Raw genomic sequence first — 24,064 nt, 5'->3', positions numbered from 1 at the left:
CTGATAAGGGAAGAGTGACTAGTAGGGTGCCACAGGGATCAGTGCTAAATCCAGTTCTTTCTTTCTTTTTCTTTTTTTTTAAATTTTATATTTATAGGATTACAGATTAGTCATACTAATATACACTTGAAAGGAAACATAAGAACATAAGAGTAGCCATACTGGGTCAGACCAGTGGTCCATCTAGCCCAGCATCCTGTTTTCCAAACAGTGGCCAAGCCAGGTCACAAGTACCTGGCAGAAACCCAAATCGTGGCAACACTCCATACTACAATTCCCAGGGCAAGCAGTTGCTTCTCATGTCTGTCTCAATAGCAGACTATAGACTTTTCCTCCAGGAATTTGTCCAAACCTTTTTTAACCCAGGTGCGCTAACTGCTGTTACCACCTCCTCTGGCATAGAGTTCCAGAGCTTAACTATTCGTTGAGTGAAAAAATATTTTCTCCTATTTGTTTTAAAAGTATTTCCATGTAACTTCCTCTAGATAGAGTCCCCTAGTCTTTGTACTTTTGGAATGAGTAATAAATCAATTTACTTCTACTTATTCTATACCACTCAGGATTTTGAGAACTTCTCAAGAAATAATACAAATTGCAATTCTATCCAAATGCAATATTTTCTCAGTACTAAAGCCCACAAAATAGAGGGAGAGGAGATATATAAAGGAGGACATTAAAGCAAATTCTCATGGGAAATAAACAGTAAGCTGTGCTGACCAGAGCTAGACAATTGTCACAGTACAGGACAAATCAAGGCCCCCCATCAGGTCTACCTATAGACCTATCTAAAACTGACTTATCACTCAAAAAGGTGTCCAACTGAGATGAATCAAAAATACATATTTCACATTCTCGTAATAAAGAAGACGTTTACAAGGAAATTTTAATAGGAAACGTGTTCCAATTTGAAGAACTCTAGGTTTGAGAACCAATTTTAACAGAAAATGTGTTCCATTTTGAAAGACTCTAGGTTTGAGAAGCAAAAACTGTTGCCTTCTCTTTTGAGCTGCTCTTGTAATATCTGGAAAAATCCAAATTTGGTAATCACAAAAATGGTGAGCTCTGTATTTAAAGTATAATTTTAAAATGCTATCTTGATCTGATTTTATCACAGAAGAAGCAATTAATGTAGCAGAACCAGCAAGGTCTTTTCCTTCATCAGAAACATTCAAGCTATCTGCTGATAACGTAGAGTCTTAGAGTGAATCATTCCACAATTTGGAGCTTTAGGTGTTGGAACATAATATAGTTTATTAATCCAAGGTAGCAATTCCATCATGAACCTGCTAGTAAACACTGTAGCAAGAGGATGAGGTATCCTGAGCTCCTCAGGACTTAGCATAGGGCCTGGGGATCTACTGCCCCTCCAGCTGACGGTGTTCCTCCTAGTGGCCCCTCTTTCGGAGCTTGTATCTGGCACTGGCTACAGAGGATATAATTGATTGGTCCAACGACTGGAACAGAGGGAATAGTCCTCAACATAGCACAGGAACGACCCTTCCTCTGACCCATAATGGTGGAAAGTAAGGTAACGAAAATCTAAGGAAAAGAGCTCTGCAGCTCTCTTAAACCAGTACAGACAGCACCATCTTAATCTGTCCCCCTCCTAAATCCAGTTCTTTCTAATATTTTTTGTGACATTGGCGAAGGGACAAAAGTGAAAATGTGTTTGCAGGTGATTTTAAAAAATGGTCAATGGTAAGGCACTTATTAATTTAAAAAATGCACAGTTATGCTTGTGGGGTGTAGAAATCCAAGGACTTAATATCTTTTAGAGGTGAAGAACTAGCAAACAAGAGACCTAGGGGTCACCTCTAATGATCTCAAGATAATGCGAAGGGACACAAGACCACAGGTCAAGTAAACCTTTGGGTGGATCAATTGAGTGTTTTCTGCCACCATCTTCTTTATGAATCGACTGTTTATATAAGTTGCAACAGTTCCCACTAGTAATGCATTTATAAAGATACACCTTTCCCAAGCACCTAGCAGCCAATGTATTATCTGCACTTTCTATTGGTACTTAATGATGTGAATGTTTAGAAAGCTTAGAAGAGATGGAGACAGAAGATAGCATTTAATGTAATGTACACATTTGGTTACATGCCTCAAAACTTTTTAATTTAGTACTAAACAAATGTTTGTAGTTTTTATTAACCAAGTGAACTCAGACTTGAGGGGCCCCTTTTACCATGTAAAACATACACCGATGCCAGCACTGGCCCCTTTTGCTGCAGCTGGTAAAAGGGAAGTCTTGCTTTCCAACAGGAAATGGCCAGGTGGCAGGTAAAGCACTTGCTGCTTGGCCATTTGGGGGGGGGGGGGGGGGGGGGGGGGGGAGGTAAGGGCTCCAGTGTTAGCCCGGCAGTAACAAAAATAAATAAATTTTTGTAGCGCCAGAAATGATGGTGCAGTAGGGGTGGGAAGTACGGCCGGGCTACTGCGGTAGCCTGGTAGTACTTCCTGTATAGCGAGTGGTAAGCCGTGTTGAGTTTACCACCACTTAGTAAAAGGAGGCTTCAGTGACTAAGTGGCATTCCTTCACTACTATCAAATATCATACTTAATGCAAACTTTGATTTATTGTTTCAAACATAGCAAATGGAAAAGCATGGCTGTTAACCAAGGCAATATTTTCACCACAAAGCATTCAGTAATTACAGCAATACCAGAACAAGGAATCAAAGCAAAAAATATGGAAAAAAGACCTGAGTGAGACCTTAACAATAAAGCTCTATAAGATGAAATTCTGTGCAGAGCTTTAGCAAGGAATAACGTCACGACTCAAAAAAACCGCCATAAACACCACATAGAGTTTTTCTGATACATCATGTTATTCCATGCTAAAACTCTGCACAGAATTTCATCATATAGAGCTTTATTGTTAAGGTCCCACTGAGGTCTCTTCTCCAAATTTTTTGTTTTGTTTCCTTGTTCTAGTATTGCTGTGATTACTGAATGCTTTGTGGTGGAAATATTGATTCTACATTCAGTTCCTATCTTGTTTCATTTATATCACATTAACCAAGGCACTCATCCTTCCAGCACCCCCCACCCCCCAATTCTCTTCGTACTCCGAAAGCCTGTCCCTATCAGTAGACCACTGTTGACACAGGATATGGTTTAAAACTGGCTGCAGTTTTATTCAGGAGTAAATATAATGAGACCAAACCTATTGACAAGGAAATAATTATCAAACCAGAAAAAAATGACCACCCACTATATTAATAGTTTGGCAGTCCCGTGACTGCCAATCTGTCCAATACCCACCAAGATAAATCAAACAACCCCCTCCCAGTCATAGTCCACATCATGCTACTAACTGTAAACTACAACAGTGGGGCTTGACACCTGGGGTATTCACCCAACTGTGACAGAATTCCCTACCACAACTAGGAGTACAGATCCCAACTGCCAAGGACCTAACTCCCATGTCACCCCTGAGGAGGGTGGGAGGGAGCACAAATGGGGCCAGCTGCAAAAAGCCAAACACGTAGGTGAGTGTTCTGGTTTCTTTTTGCGCTTCCCATCCAACCCAAGCCTCCCTCCCCCCACGACATTCTGTACAAGCCAACCAATCCCCTTGCTGTATAATTTTAAAAGATAACAGCTTTCCTGACCCTAGCCTGCCCATCCCCCCACCCCCTCCCAACCAAAGGGCTTCTAGTCCTGGAGCCAGTATACCTGGTTAAAACTGGCTCCCTGGAGTGGGCCCATCCACCTTCCCCTTTGTTTAGGCTTCCTTTATAATTAGGGCCCTGTTTACTAAGCTGCACACTAACGATAGAGACACCCATTATATTCCTTTGGATGTCTTTAGCGTTAGTGCATGCTCACTTTTAGTGCATGCTAAAAAGTTTGTGTGCCTACAGTTCAGCTTAGTAAATAGGGCCCGTTGTTTAATTATGCTTCATTTTCTGTTATAGTTACATGGCTTTTGCAAGCCATCATTGGAACCCAACCAGTTGTTTGAGACTTAATGTGCTGGGTATATAAATTAGCACATTTCTTTCCAGAACTACTGTTTACATTTAAAGAGATGTCTTTGGGGTCCTTTTACTAAGCTGTGGTAAAAAGTGGCCTGCGGTAGTGTGGGCATGTGTATTGGGCGCGTGCTGGACCAGTTTTTACTGCATATTTTTTTTTTAATGGCACGGGAAAAGGGCCTGAGGTAAAAATGAAACCAGCGTGCACCCAAAACCAGCCTGATCCCTTAATGCCACCCATTGATCTAGCGGTAAAGGCTCACGAGCTACATGCGCAGTGACCAGTCAGCGTGCACCAAGTGCCAATTACCAGGGTGTGTAGGAGGAAATAAATAATTCATCCAGGCATTATGGGTGCACACCAAATCGGAAATTAGCATCAGGAGGGTGCGCTGGCCTGGCAGTAGTCTCGTTTTTGCTATCGCGGCTTAGTAAAAGGGCCCCTTTATTTTTTATTCCCATCATTGAGGTTAACGTGTAATTAAACTCTGGAATTCGTTGCCAGAGAATGTGGTGAAGGCAGTTAGCTTAGCAGGATTTAAAAAAGGTTTGGACAGCTTCCTAAAGGAAAAGTCCATAGACCATTATTATTTCAATGATTTTTATTGAAAGCAAGTCAAGCTACCAACAGAGCTATGCAACACAGTTACTTATTAATCGTGCGCTATCAAACAGTATGTGATTTAATTAATCCCTACCCTCCCTCCTTCCCTCCCACCACCCACCTCCCCCCTCCCCTACCCCACCCACCTCCATGGTAACTACTTAACGAATTAACTGATAGAGTCAATAGGGATGCAAAAATTAAGTGGCCAGCAATTGCCTTCTCGCTGACGGGTGTAAAGTGGTCCAGAAGGGACTCCAAGTCTGTTGTAAACTGTGAAGGGGAGGATAAGGGTTTTGAACAGATGGAAGTGGAGGGGGGAGAAGGAAGGAGGCTCAAGAGCCGAGGGAGACAGAGCAGCGCCTTACCTTTAATCATTCCTCAGGGAGAGAGAGAGAGAGAGAGAAGGGAAAAGGTAGTGCCCCCTAGAAAATGGAGGTGGGAGGACTACATTTCCCAGCATCCCCGGGGAAAACCCTGGTATAGGGATTATTGGCCCCAGCATTCCCCGAGAGAAGGCTCTAACAAGGCAAGGGAGGGGCACCTGGAACATAATCAAGTAAGAGAGGAACAGCCGCCCAGAGTGAAGGAGAATGAGTCCATGGACTGGCAAGCTGCTGGAGAGAAGGAGCAGGAGGCAGGCTCTGAGGAACCCATGGACCTTTCTGCCTGAGCTCATGCCCTGAAAGCTAAACTGAAAAACCAGGTGAACTCTTGGTGTCACAGCTGGGCTGAAAGTGGAAAGGGGAAAGGTCATGCGAGAGGAGGGTCAGTGAAGTAATGGAGTGACCCAGAAAGGGGGGGATCTTTTCCTCTTTCCCAAAAGAGTTCAGGCTGTGTTCCTTGAAGAGACTGTGAGTCTGAACTGAGTGCTAAGGCACTAAGCACTGTGGCTTTTGAACTGTTGGGAAAACAAACCTTCTTTTGTGTGGGGGAGGGGAAAGTAAGCTACAGTGTTCTTTTTTCCTTTTTGTGGGCTGAGGCCCATAGAACTGTGTGTTTTGAACTGTTTGCAGAAACCCCGTGGGGGTGGACAAGATACAGGGATTCTTTTGGGGTGTGAAGTTGGACTACAGAGGAACCTATCTGTGGGGACTGTTAATTTGGCTCCAACTGATTTGTGCAGCAGCTGGAAGGGGACGTGTTTGTGTTTCTGCTGTACCTGGGCCCTGAGAGAAAAACAGTAGCAACTGTTTTGAAGGGCTGCAGGATTCCTTTTGAAAGTTACTGGACTGTGAATCCCTAACAAATAACGGAGCTTGGTGACTTTTACCTTTTTGGAGTTTATTTTCTTTGAGCCCTGCCCTGTGGACTGCAGTGGGCCGGGAGGCTGAGTGGCCAGGGTGGAGGCAAGATCCCGAAGACCCTCGGGCGGAGGGAAGGATCTTTCACAAAACGTCTCCCTTCCTCCGAGTCCAACGCACGAACTCCGCATCGCTCCAGCTTTGACACATCAATCATAAGGATTTTCCATTGGGTGAAAGTGGGGCCTGTCCGATCCATCCAGGTATTCAAGATCACTTTCTTGCCCATCAGAACTGCTTGTTGTAAAAACCTCCAGTAACCCGGCAATGCCGGTTTAGCATATTTATACACATCAAATAGCATCAGCGGCTGCAACTCAGTCTTTCTTTTCCATTGTATCCAAACCGCTTCAAGTATCTGTCTCCAGAGGCTCTGTGCTCTAGAACAGGACCAAAACATGTGCCCCAGCGTGGCTCGTGCAGAAGCACATCTTGGGCAGCGTCCTGTGGATCCAAAACCCGCTGTCTGGGCTCTGTATGGCGATATATACAGGCGAAACACAAATTTATATTGTAATTCCCAATGTCTGGTGAAAGGAAAACTGTGTAGAATAGATAACAAAAAGCTTTGTATCACGTTGTCCGATATTTCTACATCCAGATCTGCCGACCAGTCCCGTGCTCGCTTTTTATAGTCTATGTCCTCTGTCGTGTCTAACAAGTGTCCATGATGATACTTTAAGGGGACTTCATTTTGAGATCCCAGTGTCAAGGCCGTACTGAGAATGTCTTGTACATCCTCACTTAGGTTAATCCAGCCTACCGATGTTGCATAATGTTTCACCTGCATGTAGGCAAACCAATCCGAAGCTGGTAATGAGTATTCTCTTTGTATGTCCGTGAAAGACTGAAGTTGTCCTTCTTCTGTTACCAGTTGATATAAAAAACATATGCCTTTACTACGCCAACGAGCAAACACTCCTGAGGTCGTACTGACCGGAAAGTCTGGGTTATGGTATAGTGACAAAAAAGGTGAAAAACTTGCTGAGAATCCATGTCGTTTACAGAGCCATTTCCAGGCTGCCCGAGCTGAAAACACAAACGGGTTGTCAGAAATCTTGACGTCTGTCCTATGTTGAGTGGAGTGTAACAGCCAGCTGAGGTGGATCTTGGGGAATGCAGAAGACTCTATTGAGGTTGCTGAAAAGTCCTGGCAACCTGTCAGCCAATCACGTATGTGCCTCATAGAGCTAGAGATGGTAAGGTATCTAACACTCAACAAACCCATTCCCCCGTGTAGTTTTGGCTTTTGAAGGACACTAATGGGTAATCTAGGCCTATGCCCCCGCCATAAAAACCTCTGAATTGCTTTGTGTAGTAATTTCTCCTCCCTCTGTTTCAAGTATAATGGCAGCATCTGAAAGGTGTAAAGCCACTGAGGAGCCACTATCATGTTAAACAGAGCAATGCGTCCAGCCAGAGAAAGCGGGGACTGCTCCCACAATTGTAGCTTATGCCTAGTCTCTGTGAGCAGCGGTAGGACATTGTTCGCATAAAGCTGCGAAAGATCTGTAGGTATCAGAACTCCCAAATATTTTAGCTGCCCAGCCACCCATTTCAATGGGAAATGTCCCCGCCATGTGGTTTGAACTGCCTCTCTCATCGGTAATGCCAAGGACTTTGCTCGGTTTAGTCTGAATCCTGAGAGCACCCCATACTCTCCCACCACCTGAAGTAGTTTGTTCAATGAATTTTGTGGATCATCCAAAATTAGCACAAGATCGTCGGCATATGCCAAGAGTTTAACCACATGTGCCGACAGTTGTGCGCCCCTTATAGCTTCAGTTTTCCGTATTACACACAACAGTGGCTCCAGTGCTATCACAAACAGCAGGGATGAAAGGGGGCAGCCCTGACGGGTTCCTCTTTGTATCTCAAATTCCCCTGTCCGTATGCCATTGACTAGAACCGCTGCCCTTGGTGACGTGTACAATGTTTTAATAGCATCGAGGTACCAGCCCTGTATTCCCACCCAGCGCAGTGCCTCAAACATAAACGGCCACTGCACCGCAACAAAGGCTCGTTCTGCATCTAAGCTGACTAGTAAACTGTCTGCGCCTGTGTCTCTAGCGTGCATCAATGCTGCCAACAATTTCCGTACATTAAGCACAGAATTTCGCCCCCTGACAAACCTCACTTGATCTTCGTGCACAATAGAAGGCAACCCTGGGGCTAGTCTATCTGCCAGTATTCGGGATAAGATCTTAATGTCCACATTGATTAGTGAGATTGGCCGAAACGAACTCGGCTGTAAGGGGTCCCTCCCCGGTTTAGGGATCAGACTGATCAGTGCCGAGTTCGCGTGGTGGGGCAGGTGACCTTATGTGACTGTTGCGTTGTATACGTCTATTAACGGCCCCACCACCTGTTTTTTGAGTATCTTATAAAACTCTGCAGAATATCTGTCGGGGCCAGGTGCAGAGTGGAGTCGGAGCGCTTTAATACTGTGCAGAACGTCTTTCGCCGTTAATGGGGCGTTTAGGGCCTCTGCAACATGTGGTGTTAATTTAGGCAGACCTGAGTTATTTAAATAGTCTACCAATGTAATCCCCGGTACCTCCCCAGTCTCTGTCTCTGTGTATAAAGTTGCAAAATGGTCTTTAAATACTGTCGCTACCTCTTCTATGTTAGTAGTGACCCTGCCCGACTGGGTTTCGTACTGCAGGAACAAATCGCGATTTCCTGGAATGTTTCATCACCTTAGCTAAATATCCGCCCGGTTTATCTCCAAATTTCTGGAGCCTGTATTTTTGATAAAGAAGGGAGCGGGTCATTTGTTCGTGTAAAAGACTGTTCAGAGCAGCTCGCATCGTCATCAGGGAGTCATACCGGGTAGACGTGGGAAGTTTAGTGTACGCTCTCTTCAACTGTCTAAGCTTACGCTCTAGGGCGACAATTTGTTGATTAATCTGACGATTACGCTTGCAGACGTACGCAATTATATCGCCCCGCAGCACAGCCTTGGCCGCGGACCAAAAAAGACCTGGGTCATCTAAATGCTGCTCATTGTGTGTCAAGTATTCATCCCACCTCTCTTGAAGATATTTGCTAAATTTGGGGGAGGAATATAGGTATGCGGGGAATCTGCAGCCTGTTGATTGTTGAAAAAAGGATTGCGCTGCCAGGTCTACCCAGATTAGCGCGTGATCAGACATTTCCTCCAGGCCTATCTGAGCATCTAATATCTGGGGGAACAGAGTTTGGGATGTTAAGATGTAGTCTAATCGCGACTGCGTGCGGTGTACTCGGGACGTGTGCGTGTAATCTCTTTCATCCTGATGGAGTAGTCTCCACGGATCTATGAGCCCAGTAAGGTTACAAAAGGACTCTAGTATGGTCTCTCCCTCTGCTCTACCCTGAGACCGTCCACTTGATCTATCCACCTGTTCATCATATACTTGATTCATATCCCCAGCTATGATCAGTGGCAAGTGCGAATATTGCTGGCATTTATTCTGCAAGTGGGAATAAAAACTCCTGCATTTCACCAGTGGCGCATAAACCGCCAGCAACAATACATCATTCCCTTGCAGGTTAAGCTGGACTCCCAGATATTTCCCTTCCCCATCTTTAAATCTTAATTTGGCCGTACAAGCAAGCGACTACCCAATGCCTTTTTAACTTCTCGTGTTCTTCGAGAGATAGCCTAGTTTCCTGTAAGCAAGCTATTAGTGCCTTATGACGTTTTAAAGCTGCCAGTATTTTCGTGCGCTTTATTGGGGACGTAATACCACACACGTTCCAGGAGACCATGCGTATTCCTTTACTCCCTAACTGAACCAGGTGTTTTTACATTCGGTTGCTCATTGTTTGTCATGTAAGCCACCCCAGGGTGCCCAGCCCCACCCCAAGGTGTGTGTGTAATGCTACACCACCCATGCAGTACTAAATTAGCTGCCACCTGTTCCCTAAATACCAAAGGCTCAACTTCATCCCTCTCATCTTCATTCCTACATTCAAAACTTACCCCCCTTCCCTTCCCCCATGCCTGCCAAATTCTTCAACCCTCCCCCTCTCCCCTTCCCACCACTCAAACTGGAACATATAGGAACACTACAATGCACAAGGCCCCCACACCCCCACTTTCAATTACATTCTGTTTAACACCCAGAACATTCAGCTGGTGAAAAAAAAAACTACAACCCTCAATTTCAGGAGAACAAACCGTGCATTATTTGCCCTCAGTCCCCTTCAGGGCTAATTGGTTGCTTTCCTGGGTCGTTCTCCAGCTTTGAGACATAATCCTTAGCTGCTTGTAAGGAGTCACAGATCTTCCAGTTGTTACCTTGCCGGATTTTCAATATGGCAGGGTAGAGGAGCATAAACTTGATCTTAAGTTCAGCCAGCCGTCTGCAAACCGACGTAAACTGCCTCCTCTTGTCTTGCAGTTGGGCTGAGTAATCCTGAAATATTCAGATAAGATGCCCTTCATAACTCGTCTCCTCTCGCTTTAAACGGTAGCCACGAAGTATTTCTGCTTTATGCAGGTAATTATGGACTTTCAGGATCACGACCCGAGGCATTTGGCGGCCATCTTGTGTGCGTCCCATGCGGTGCGCTCTTTTCAAACAGAGCGGCCCTGCTGAATCCGACAATGCGAACTCGGAGGACAGCCAACATTCCAGCGCTGTGGTCAGCATCTGATCTCCGATGGTTTCTGTTAGGCCGACGATCCGCAAATTGGACCGTCTGGACCTATTTTCCAGGTCATCCAGCTTCGCGGACAATGTTTCAACTGTGGTCGAAAGATTTTGTACCTCCTCCTTCAACGTGGTGTTAGAATCTTCAAGGTCGGATACCCGCCATTCCAGTTCATCAGATCGTTCTGTAATCTCGGTAAGCCGCGCCTCATAGGTCTCAAGTTGATCCGATAGCTTATCGATCTGAGGCTGCATGGCCTTCATGACTGCCTCCGTAAGCTGTGCCAATTGCTCCGCCGAGAACGTCTGCTCTGCGCGCGGTGGCGATTTCTCTACTCCTACCTCCAACGCTCTCGGCTTGTCCTTGTCTCATTTCGCCCCTCTACTCGCCATTCCTTTAGCTGGCGTTTCCAAATATCTGTCCATGAGCAAGCAGCTGCTTAATACTGCCTGAGGGGTATCGAGAAGTTAGCTGAAGCGGGTTATTTTAGATTTAGAGCATGTCGGGGCCTCGGAGGAAGCAAAAACGCGTCTCACTCTCTCATCGCATCACGTGATCCCCCCCCATAGACCATTATTAAAATGACTTGGGGAAAATCCACTGCTTATTTCTGGGATAAGCAGCATAAAATGTATTGAACTTTTTTGGGATCTTGCCAGGTGTGTGTGACCTGGATTGGCCACTGTTAGAAACAGGACGCTGGGCTTGATGGACTTTTGGTCTGTCCCAGTGTGACAATACTTACGTACTTAGCAATGTTTTCAATTATATGAGAACTGTCTCAAGATTCGGAACCTAAGTTATTTTTTCTTGTTTGCTTTCATTTTCTGTTTATTTCTTCTTTCCATAAGTGAATAACCCAGCTATAGCTTTTTGAACATAACACATTTCCTAGTATAGTTATGTAATGAGAGTAAAAGGCACATTTTACATAAGACGTTGAAATCAGAACTGAGACATCCAGGTCCAGGGCATGCTCAGTTCTGTGGTATTTTACAAAAGACTCCACCAAGTGCGCTTTTGTAAAATATGTATAAGGTCATACAGGATTGCACATATATTTGCTGATATGCACAGTGAGAGCAACCATTTTACAAATATACACCAGTCAAAAATGAATAGCAAAAACTAGGCAGTTTCCACGTGAAAGTGTTGATTTTGCAACTTCCACATATAAGTGGCACGGCTTCCAATATTTAGCTAGCCCATTTTACAAACCTATAAGTACTGTGAATTAAGAACTGAGGTCACCTTTTTTTTTCAGTTTGGAAGTAGAAGCAAACAGGATTAAGGAGAATTACTGTAATCCCTTTGTAAAGCTGGCCCTAAATGAGCATTTTTAAACAAGTTTCTGAATTTGAAAAATATTTTCCCGTATACATATATTTCTATTGTGAAATACGGAATACACATGTAGACTTTTGGTTCACTCAGTCCACACCCTCACCATGCCTACTAGAAATCCATGTGCTGTTGATCTCCATGTGTAAATGGCACCTTTCTAAAATTGCTATTTACACATGTATGTGATTGATGCATGTAAACGATATATTTATATTTGGAGATGCTTTTAAAGTAGCGGTCTTAATCACTATAGAAGTCATTTACTAGAAGTGCGTGCTAATGCCTTTAACACACATTGATTGCTGCAGTCCATTGCATTAAAATAGACCTTGCAGCAAATAATGCGTATTAGCATGTATTGTTAGTAAAGTGAGCCTGCTTAGTATTGCCTAGATTTTGTCACAGGCCATTATTGGATGCTAATGAGATTTAGTTGGTAATTCATATTCTATATTTGTCAGGCTAGTATATCTTCCGAACTAAATTTATGATACTGCTATTTATGATTAATAATGGGCAGCTATAATAAATTTGAGTACCAACAGACTGTTATGTTAAAGAAAATATGCTAATTCCCGGACGGAAATCCTGAATCAGCAGGTTGAGTTGAGCGATTTGGGGTTTCTTACGGCATCTTAATGGGCTAATAATCATGAATAATGACTATATGGTTTTATTTGCATGGCTTATAGGAAGAAGAAGAGTTTATGGTTCTTACCAGTTGTCTGGGGCTATCAGTATCACCATATCAGACATCTAACCAGCTCACCAGTGCCTCATGCCTTGACTGGCCAGTGCCAGCTTTTGACATTTTGTCACAATGGTGTTCAGAAGTGACTTTATTTGCAGAAAACCATTCAGATCAAGCAAAGGTATGTAATGGAAGTTCCCAGCACACTGATGTACAAGAATAGAGTTTTGTTATATTCTTAACTTGTAGCACTGTGTCAAAAACAATTAAGAAGGTGGAAATATACAATACATTGGGAATCTCACTGCTGGAAAGGTTTTCATTTTAAATGGTTTGACCATACTCTTAATTTAGAAAAACATAAGTAAATGCAAAATAAAAATAAGGAACTATATTTTATTATTGCCTGCATTCATTTATAGCCCACTGTCTCCAGTGATCAAAGTGGGTTAGAATCAAACATACATAATAAAAACACAATATCACAGACTTATGCAGGTAATACAATTAATACAGTATTTTTACAGAATGCCAATATGCATTCATCTAATAAATATTTCACCCTACACACTGGGATAGGTGAGAGAAGATAACATTTTAAGCTTTATCCTAAATTCTGCTGTGTTGGTAATTAATCATAAATTCAGAGGTAATGCATTCCAGAGTACTGGACCCACAACAGAGAAAATGTGTTCCCAAGTCTCAGAGTTAAACCTGTTTATGACGTGGAATATCCAATAGACATTGATTAATTGATCTTATAGCCTTAGATGATTTATATATTCTTAATGATGATGCTATAACAGTGGTTCTCAACCAGCGTGTGAGGTGTGTCACAAACAATTTGGTGTAGCAACAAGCCTGTGTTCCCTTTACAATCATCAGTTCCTGCAAGCTGGGAAGACCAGCAATCTTGAGATCAGGTTCTTGAAATCCCCATAATTGGTCCCTATTTCTGCTTCCCCACTACCCCCAATAATAACTGCTGCCACCAGCCCAAGCTGAAAATTTTGCAGGTCTGCTGTCCATAGGTTCTGTTTACTGTATAGTTTTTGAGTAGCATATTTGTAGGTTTTTGTATTGCTTCACAATATCTGGCAGTGGAGGGATTTTGTGTTGCTTTTGCATAATGGTCAGACACAGCTGTAGCACAGAGGATCGCTGATTTTAGACAGGAAAACATTGCATGGACTTGTGTTTATTTGAGTTGACATTGAAGATTGCGATGACCCCAGACGAAGGCTACTGTCAAAATTTAGCCAAGTAGGGTCACTCTTCAATAAAGAACTTGTTTGTGAACCCTTGGTTATTTCCTTCCTTCGTGGACCACCTCCGCTGTTCTTTTAGCACCCTTTGGTGACTTTATGGCGGTTTTCTCCTTTTTCTTTGTGTTAGTGAGGTGACACCAAAATTTCAATATATATTTGTTTTGTTGTATGACAAGGGAGAAATTTGGGACTGATGTGTCACATACAGCTTTTTGATATGGGATAGGCAATTCATACTAAACTTACAGTTAATGAAATATTTAAGCGTGCTTTGTTCAGCTGTGAATTTTAGTGTTCATTGTGTCACATACATGAACATTGTCAGGTGTGTCGTAGCAGAAGAAAAGTTGAGAAACACTGTGCTACAACATCAGGGCCTTCATTATTAAATGCCTTGTGTACCAGAAATAATATCTTATCTTAATGAATACACAATAGTGTCAGACCTGTGAGTTCTTGTACCAAGTAGATCGCTGCCAAGCCCGGTACTCGGACCAGGTTCTGCTTGGCGGCCGAACAACCCCGGGTTTCACCTGCACTGACCGCCGTTCCCAGAGGTTGAGCCCCTAGGTGTGGGCGGCCTGCAGGGCTTACGAGATGGAGCAGGAAGTGGGGTGATGGAACGTGATGACCAGACAGGCAGCAAGCAAGAGAGTAATCCAGGTACAGGCAGAGTCAGTAGGCAAGCAGCAGGTCAAGAGAGTAATCCAGGTTCAGGCAGAGTCAGTAGGCAGGCAGCAAACACGAGAGTAATCCAGGTACAGGCAGTCAGTAGGCAGGCAGCAGACACGAGAGTAATCCAGGTACAGGCTAAGTCAGCAACGAAGAACAAAGTAGAGGAGAAGCACACTACTGAGTAAGTAACACCTACCAAAGTAGAAGCCGAAGCAAGGAGTCTAGGGAGAGCTCAGCTGATAAAGTGCTGGCATCTGACATCAGCAGGGAGAAGGGGCACAGCCATAGGACAAGAGCAGGGGAAGGAGGAACCGGAAGACCAATAGGAGAGAAGCAAGGGAAGGCAGGCAGAGGAAGAGCAGACCCAGGTGGGTGGAAGCAAAGCAATCAAGGTGTCTGCAGCCAGAGAAGAAGTACACACACATGGCTCAGGGCTGTGCCAGTCAAGTGTGTGTGTCAGCGGGACCCTGCGCAGCTTGAGGACGCACACACACACATACAATCTCCATCCCAGGATGTGCTTTGTGAGGCAGAATGGTTGCGCCGGCCAGAGGCAGAAATGAGTAGTAATAGAGGTACAGATCTGGGGGTTTGGGGGAGGTGCCACTAGGCACCGAGGCTTTTTTTAAATTACAGATGGGGAGGGGGTTCATTAGACCACCAGGACATTGATTGGAGGGGAGGGGACAGATCAGGGGGATGGGGTGGGCCACTAGACCACATGAGAGGTTTTTTTTTACTGTTGGGGGACAGGGGGGGCAGGGTCACGTCAGGTTGAGAAGAGAGAGGAGGGAGGTTGCTAGACTTGGGGCAGGGTGGTTGGGTTGGCGTGAGAGAGGGGGTGCTGCTAGACACCAACTGCTCTTGACTAACCCTTCTTCATTGCCTTCGACCTTGTGCAGAGTTTCCCTTGCACAACACGCAGGAGAACCTTTTTTTTTTTCTTTCATGTCTGTGGGATACCTAATGACTGCAGCAGTCTGTGGTAAGGGTCTCCGCATGAGTTAACACCCACACTGAAACCCTGCATTATTATTCTGCACAAAAACTATGTTAATGCCAAGGGATGTTTTCTGCATGGGCCCCAAAAAGAGGAAATTTAAGAAGACAAGGAAGAGAAGAGAAAAAAAAGGCCATATGGCGAAACCTGCATGTCAGTTCCACAGGGAGTCCACTGTCACAATCAGCATTAGTCTAGGACTGTTTGTGGCAACTGACTGTGGCCATTCCAGGTACTTTGCCATATCTGATCATAGCAGACTAATATGTTAACTTAAGATACGCAGAGAGTTTACACAGAAGATAGCAGTAGTCCATCTCTGTTGGACTCACCAGCAGCCTATCTTCTTAATGGTGGCCCTTTTGTGGGGGCAGAGATGGCTTCAGCAGCAATGGAGACTATTTTGGGACTGTTTGGCAACTCAGGGGAAGCAGCTCTGGAGCTCTTCCATGTTGAGCCCCATCAAGCTTGAGATCCCCAGACTTCCTTTATGAAGCAGGGATCCAGGAAAAGGAGGAGATGGGGGGTTTCAGTCAGCTCAGATCCTCCTTGTCTTGTTCCTTCTCTGCTCCCCTTTTCTGGCTGTTTTACATGGTACTTGCTTCTTTCTCTGTGAGTCTTCGCCTCTACCCCATGGTTATTAGTCCATGCATGAAGCACCCTGGGTGAGTCATAGACTAGGACTCGCAGGCTACGGAGGAGAGCATACCACACAATTTTGTCTCTTCAGACAAAGGCTACCTTCCCTGATTATCCAAGTCATGGACATTTTGGAGACATTTCAGCACAACAAAACAGAGTATAACCTTGAAGACCTGCAGCTACTGGGCAATAGGAGGTCTATGAAAGCCTTTTCCCATTATCAGATGATCAAAGATATAATCTCTGCAGAGCAAACATGCCAGACTCTGGACTTTAGTTTGGATGCTTCATGCTTCTACATTCTCTGAGGGAAGGTGAAGGAGAAACTGAAGATGCTGTAAGTGGGTAAACTAGTATTTGTAGTCATATATAAACCCACTATTCCAGTAGAAAGTGCACAGTGCTCAGGGATATACAGAAAAGGAATATGGAGTCTTCTTTAAGCCATTACTCAGTGTTTTGTTTTCAGAAGCTACATGACCAGGGCTTGGCTACATTGGTTCCAGCAATTCCCAGAGGGGTTGCCTGCGAAATCTGGCTTGAATGTAGGGAAGCAGCTTATCTGGAAGCAGTTGTGTCCTGGTGATGTATACCTCATGTGTATTCACCCAAGCTTTGCCAAAAAAACATGGCTGTGGTAGAGTTGATCCATTATCTCTTGTGGCTGAAATTTTGGTATGCTGTTTTGATATCCAAGATATGGCCACATAGGCTGCCCTTTAGAAGGGAAGAGTTCTTTAGTAAGGATCTGGGCAAGTCTGAAGTTACCAGAAGATGGGCCTCAGGGGCCTGCTCATTCATCTCCGACAAAAAGTATATTAAGTGTGTCTAGGAGTTATTATCAAAGGAGTATACCTTCAGCCTAAAGGAATCATCCTGTGAATAGGGGACACACCTTTTGAGGCACTGAGAAGGAAAGCAGAGTTTGGGATCAGCTATTGAGATGATCTCTCAATTTGGGGATATCTACAGGTCATGGGATACATGGCAGTGGCCCTGGATCTGGTCCAGCAAGTGAGTGTGAGTCCGTAAGTATCCTATGAGGTGCTCCTCCTCCCCACCCGACTATTTCCTCAGTTCCAGGAATTTTTCATAGTTTGGTGAATCTAGCCAGGAATCCAATTTGTGTTGGCTGACACCAGAGAAAGTGGAAAGAAAAGTAGAACTGGAATTTCCATTATAGATTGTGATTGGGATGTATTTGAGTGAGTCTGGTTGGGGAGCTCACTACTAGCGTCATGTGGCCCGTGGGTAGTGATGCAAATCAAATTCTTAATCATATGTTTTGTTATGTGATTATACTGTATTTTAATTTTATGTAAGTTGCCTGGAACACTTAATTGTTAGGCAATTTAAGAAATTTGAGGTATAAATAAACTAGATAGAAACCAGGTGTAAATAAACTGGATAGAAACAAGTCTCTGGCATTACTCAGGAGCAAGGTGGTACAAATTATCTTGGGCTGTTGACATCGGGAGCCTGTGTGATCTGGCAAGGGAGTACCATGATTCCTCATGTGGCCAGGGAAGGGAGTCCACACCTGAGATGAGATGAGCAAAGTATCACATTCAAGCAATTGCAACAGCTTGTGGATTGGCAACAGAATGCCTGAGCTGTTTCATATTGGACCAATTTCTAATCTCCCCTTCCTTTCAAAATTGACCGAGAAGATCGTCCTTGACCAACTCTCCCAACATGTTGTATCTGCTCACTTCCTCCACCCTTTCCAAACTGATTTCCGTAATGGTCACTCTACTGAAATTCTTATTGTTTCCCTTCTTAATGATATCCACCCGGCACTTGATCGTTCCCATTCCATCATTTAGGTATCCCTAGACGTAAGCACTGCATTCCATCTCATCAATCATTTCCTGCTCTTGCTACGACTCTATTGGTATTTCTGGTACTGTTCTTGATTGGTTCACCTGTTTTCTTGAGGATTGCTCCTTCTCTATTTCCTTACCTGGTGCTTGTTCCCAGTCTTATCCTCTCTGTTGTGGTGTCTCTTGGAGTTCTCAACTTTCTTCCACACTTTTTAACATTTTCTTGGCTCCTTGAGCCACCCTGATTCAGTCATTTTCTATTAGATTTTATATTTACACAGATGATATCCTCCTAGTCTCACATCATTGCTCCTCCAAACCTGGTCTTTCCCTTCTCCAGTCATGTTTGTATGCAGTCTCATCCTGGCTGACATCAAACCATTCTGTGTTAAACCTTACAAAATCGATTGCTCTCTGGATCTCTGGTGACTCACCCCCCCCCCCCCCCCAACCCCATTCTCCACCACTACTACTACTGCTATTTGACATTTCTAAAGCGCTACCAGGGTTACGCAGCGCTGTACAATTTAACAAAGGAGGACAGTCCCTGCTCAAAGGAGCTTTACAATCTAAAGGACAAAAAGTGCACTGTTGTCCCGTCTCTATCTGGCATACCCTGGTTTTGGTAGATTCACTTAAGTATCTTGGAGTTACCTTTGACTCTCAGCTTTCCTTTGTTTTTCATATTTCTTGTACTGTGAAGTCTTGTTTCTTTTTCCTTCAGTGGATTAGATCTATTTGCAACTACCTTGATGACTGTTCCTGTGCTATCGTTCTTTCATCTCTAATCACTTCTCAACTATATTATTGTAATGTGTATCGTGCTAGTCTTCCCAAAGTTTCTCTTTCTCATCTACAGACAGTCCAGAACACTGCTATCCATCTTCTCAGTCACGCTCATAGATCTGACCATGTCTCTCCTCTCTTGGCTTCTCACCGCTAGCTTCCAATCTGTTACCACATTTAGTTCAAGCTGCTCACTTTGGCCTTTAAGGCTGTCCACCTTGGTACTCCCTCCTACCCTTATTACTCTGATGTCTCCCTATGTTCCCTCTTGCTCGCTTTGTTCTCTGTCTCCCTCTTGTTTGTCTGTACCTTCTGTTTACCTCTCGCTCCTTGAATCTACCTGTCATTCTGCTGCCTTCTATTTGTTCGCCTCTCTGTGGAATGCTGTTCCCGTATCCCTTCATACTGAGCAGTCCCTTCCACAGTTTAAATTGCTGCTGAAAGCCCACTTTTTCAAATTTGCTTTTTCTTTTATCATTTCCTCAGACGATCCTACACCAGATTCAATCGTGAGCCTAGTCATCACCTGTTATCCCCTTCCTTCCTTTCCCACTGGTCCTGGGTCAGAGCTGCTGCCTGCCTGTGTGGGGTTGCTTTCTCTCTCTCTTCTTTCTTATTTCCTGTTAATAATTTTGTAGTTCCTCTCTGGCGTATCTAATATAATAATTTGCACCTCCAACGTTCTGAAGCTGATTCCGTGGCAGTGAAGCCATGTAGTGTTCGTAGTGTCAGCCTCTCCGCTCAGCCAAGTAATTGTCTCTCCCTCTTTCACTCGTCCGTGCTGTCCGACACCGACTCCCCACTCGTCAGTGCAGGTTGCTCTTCTCTTCACCGTTCAGCTAGCTAGGCCTTTCTCCACAGTTCAGCTAGCCAGGTTTTTAAATACAGTTCGGCTAGCTGGGCTTTTAAACACAGTTCAGCTAGCCAGGCTTTTATACTCAGTTTAACTCGCCAGGCTTTTATCCACAGTTCCGCCAGCCAGGCTTTTCTCCACAGTCCAGCTAGCCAGAGTTTTAAATACAGTTCAACTAGCTAGGCTTTTATACCCAATTTAACTCGCTAGGCTTTTATCCACAGTTCAGCCAGCCAGGCTTTTCTCTACAGTCCAGCTAGCCAGAGTTTTAAATCCAGTCCAGCTAGCTGGGCTTTTAAACCCAGCTCAGCTCACTAGGCTTTTCTACTCAGCCTAACCAGCCAGGCTTTTATTCACAGTTCAGCCAGCCAGGCTTTTCTACACAGTTCAGGTAGTAAGGCCTCAATGTCGTTCCCACCCAGCTGATGAAACCTCCTTTTGAGCCACTGAATTCCTGCCATCTGAAGTACTTGACCTGGAAGGTCATTTTCTTGGTGGCAGTTACTTCAGCTCATAGAGTCAGTGAGCTTCAGGCCCTGGTAGCCCAGGCCCCTTACACCAAATTTCATCATAACAGAGTAGTCCTCCGCACTCACCCTAAGTTCTTGCCAAAGGTTGTGTCGGAGTTCCATCTGAACCAGTCAATTGTCTTGCCAACATTCTTTCCCCGTCCTCATTCCTGCCGTGCTGAACGTCAGCTGCACACATTGGACTGCAAGAGAGCATTGGCCTTCTATCTGGAGCAGACACAGCCCAACAGACAGTTCGTCCAATTGTTTGTTTCTTTTGATCCCAACAGGAGGGGAGTGGCTGTGGGAAAACGCACCATATCCAATTGGCTAGCAGATTGCATTTCCTTCACTTACGCCCAGGCTGGGCTGACTCTTGAGGGTCATGTCACGGCTCATAATGTTAGAGCCATGGCAGCGTCGGTAGCCCACTTGAAGTCAGCCACTATTGAAGAGATTTGCAAAGCTGCGACGTGGTCATCTGTCCACACATTCACATCTCATTACTGCCTGCAGCAGGATACCCAACGCGACAGTCGGTTCGGGCAGTCAGTGCTTCAGAATCTGTTCGGGGTTTAGAATCCAACTCCACCCCCCTAGGCCCATGTTTGTTCTGTTCCAGGCTGCACTCTCAGTTAGTTGGTAAATTTTTTAGGTCAATCTCAGTTATGTCCTCGCCGTTGCGAGGCCCAATTGACCATGGTTGTTGTTTTGAGTGAGCCTGGGGGCTAGGGATACCCCATCAGTGAGAACAAGCAGCCTGCTTGTCCTTGGAGAAAGCGAATGCTACATACCTGTAGAAGGTATTCTCCGAGGACAGCAGGCTGACTGTTCTCACAAACCCGCCCGCCTCCCCTTTGGAGTTGTCTTCCCTTCTCTTTGTCTTGCTACATATGGGACTGGCCGGCACGAGCCGGTTCGGGCGGGAAGACGGCCGCGCATGCGCGGTGCGCATTGGCGCGCGAGGACTAGCAAAGGACTTTGCTAGAAAGTGTTCCAATTGGAGGGGCTGCCGTGGACGTCACCCATCAGTGAGAACAATCAGCCTGCTGTCCTCGGAGAATACCTTCTACAGGTATGTAGCATTCGCTTTGTGTCATCAGCAAATTTAATTACCTCGCTAGTTACTCCCATCTCTAAATCATTTATAAATATATTAAAAAGCAGCGGTCCTAGCACAGACCCCTGAGGAACCCCACTAACTACCCTTCTCCATTGTGACTACTGCCCATTTAACCCCACTCTCTGTTTCCTATCCATCAACCAGTTTTTAATCCACAATAGGACATTTCCTTCTATCCCATGACCCTCCAATTTCCTCTGTAGCCTTTCATGAGGTACCTTGTGAAACACCTTTTGAAAATCCAGATACACGATATCAACCGGCTCCCCTTTGTCCACATGTTTGTTTACTCCTTCAAAGAATTGAAGTAAATTGGTCAGGCAAGATTTCCCCACACAAAAGCCGTGCTGACTTGGTCTAAGTAATCCATGTCCTCGGATGTGCTCTGTAATTTTGTTTTTGATAATAGTCTCTAACATTTTCCCCGGCACCAAAGTCAGACTCACCTGTCTAATATTTCCTGGATCTCCCCTGGAAGCTTTTTTAAAAATCGGCATTACATTGGCCACCCTCCAATCTTCCGGTACCACGCTCGATTTTAAGGATAAATTGCATATCACTAACAGTAGCTCCGCAAGCTCATTTTTCAGTTCTATCAGTACTCTAGGATGAATACCATCCGGTCCAGGAGATTTTGCTACTCTTCAGATTGCTGAACTGCCCCATTACGTCCTCCAGGTTTACCGTGAAGTCAGTAAGTTTCTCCGACTTGTCCACTTGAAATACCATTTCCGACACCGGTATCCCACCCAAATCTTCCTCGGTGAAGACCAAAGCAAAGAATTCATTCAATCTCTCTGCTACGTCTTTATCTTCCTTGATCACCCCTTTTACCCCTCGGTCATCCAGCGGCCCAACCGATTCTTTTGCCAGCTTCCTGCTTTTAATATAGCCCCAAAAAATTTTGGTATGTTTTTTTGCCTCTACTGCTATCTTTTTTCGTAATCCCTCTTGGCCTTCTTTATCTGCGCCTTGCATTTGCTTTGACACTCCTTATGCTGCTTCTTGTTATTTTCAGACAGTTCCTTCTTCCATTTGCTGAAGGCGTTTCTTTTAGCCCTAATAGCTTCCTTCACCTCACTTTTCAACCATGCCGGCTGTCTTTTGGAGTTCCGTCTTTCTTTTCTAATTCGCGGAATATGTTTGGCCTGGGCCTCCAGGATGGTATTTTTGAACAGCGTCCATGCCTGTTGAACAGTTCTTACCCTCTCAGTTGCCCCCCTAAGTTTTTTTTCACCGTTCTTCTCATTTTATCATAGTCTCCTTTTTTAAAGTTAAACGCTAACGTATTTGACTTTCTGTGTATAGTTATTTCAAGGTTGTTATCAAAATTGATCATATTATGATCACTGTTATCAAGCGGCCCCAGTACCATAACGTCCCTCACCAGATCATGCGCTCCACTAAGGACCAAGTCTAGAATTTTTCCTTCTCTCGTCGGCTCCTGCACCAGCTGCTCCATAAAGCTGTCCTTGATTTCATCAAGAAATTGTACCTCTCTAGTGTGTCCCGATGTTACATTTACCCAGTCTATATTTGGATAATTGAAGTCACCCATTATTATCACATTGCCCATTTTGTTTGCGTCTCTGATTTCTTTTATCATTTCTGTATCTACCTGCTCATCCTGGCGAGGTGGACGGTAGTACACTCCTATCACCATCCTTTTCCCTTTTATACATGGAATTTCAACCCACAATGATTCAAAGGTGTGATTTGTGTCCTGCTGAATTTGTAATCTATCTGAGTCAAGGCTCTCGTTAATATACAATGCTACCCCTCCATCAGTCCGGTCCACCCTATCACTACGATATACTTTGTACCCCGGTATGACATTGTCCCACTGGTTATCCTCCTTCCACCAGGTCTCAGTAATGCCTATTATGTCCAATTTTTCATTTAGTGCAATATATTCCAACTCTCCCATCTTATTTCTTAGACTCCTGGCATTTGCATATGTTGCTATAGAGATCTTAGCCTTTTAATTTAATTTAATTTAAAATATTTATACACCACTTCATCCACAGTTCTGAGTGGTTCACAGCATACCATGTTTCTGGATTGGTCTGGCTAGGATGAAGAGGAAGGAAAAATTTAGTGTGTTGTATATTAATTTAGTTTTCTTTCCTTGAGTCAGCTAGATTAATCCAGTGCCTGCCCAGACTATGCTTCCTACCCGATCTTCTGGCATCACTGTTTTGTTAGTTATTTGAAGATGTTGTTAACATTTCTTTTGGATGCTTGTATTGTTCCATTTAACAGACTATGAGTTAGTTTCACGAAGGTCCATGAATATGGGGGGGGGGGGGGGGGGGGGGGGGGAGAGAATTCATCTAGTTTAGCACTATTTCAGGAATATTGGAGAGTGATGTTGGCACAGATCTCCTTGTAGAATGACAACAAGCTACATTCAGTACATTCAGCTACATTCTCTATCTGCTGGTGGGAGAGTGTATACCCATGCATCTGGAAAGAAAACTAGCAGGTAGGACAAAACCTTTCCTTTTAATATGCATTTTTTTTCTCCCACTAAAGCATGCATTAAATATGGGAGTAAAATTAGTACAAAAAATGTACACTTAAACCCAAGAAAAAAAACATACTAAGGCTTCTGTGCTTTATTATACTAGGGCCAAAGGCAATAATGATAGCAAATATGATGGCAATAATTAAACTGCCCATATTAGTGTACATTTCACAAGTAACTTTTTATAAACATGTGTGGTTATACTTGAGCTACTACTGAAGGCATGAGCTAAATCCAAATAAATAAAATACTATGGAGGTTATTTTAGAAGCATCTGCATAAGTACAT

The 24,064-nt window shown here is 44.2% G+C and overlaps 1 protein-coding gene across 1 annotated transcript in view; it reads left to right on the top strand.

Moving 5' to 3' along the window:
* The window catches only part of UBR3 (ubiquitin protein ligase E3 component n-recognin 3), a 686,242-nt gene that overhangs the window by 645,689 nt on the left and 16,489 nt on the right, over positions 1-24,064 (top strand). The window contains 1 exon segment of the mRNA XM_030210854.1: positions 12,572-12,751. Coding sequence (XP_030066714.1) covers positions 12,572-12,751 — 180 coding nt within the window.

This window comes from Microcaecilia unicolor, chromosome 7, assembly GCF_901765095.1.
Source record: "Microcaecilia unicolor chromosome 7, aMicUni1.1, whole genome shotgun sequence".
Taxonomy (NCBI): domain Eukaryota; kingdom Metazoa; phylum Chordata; class Amphibia; order Gymnophiona; family Siphonopidae; genus Microcaecilia; species Microcaecilia unicolor.
This window is presented reverse-complemented; position numbering and strand designations above follow the sequence as displayed.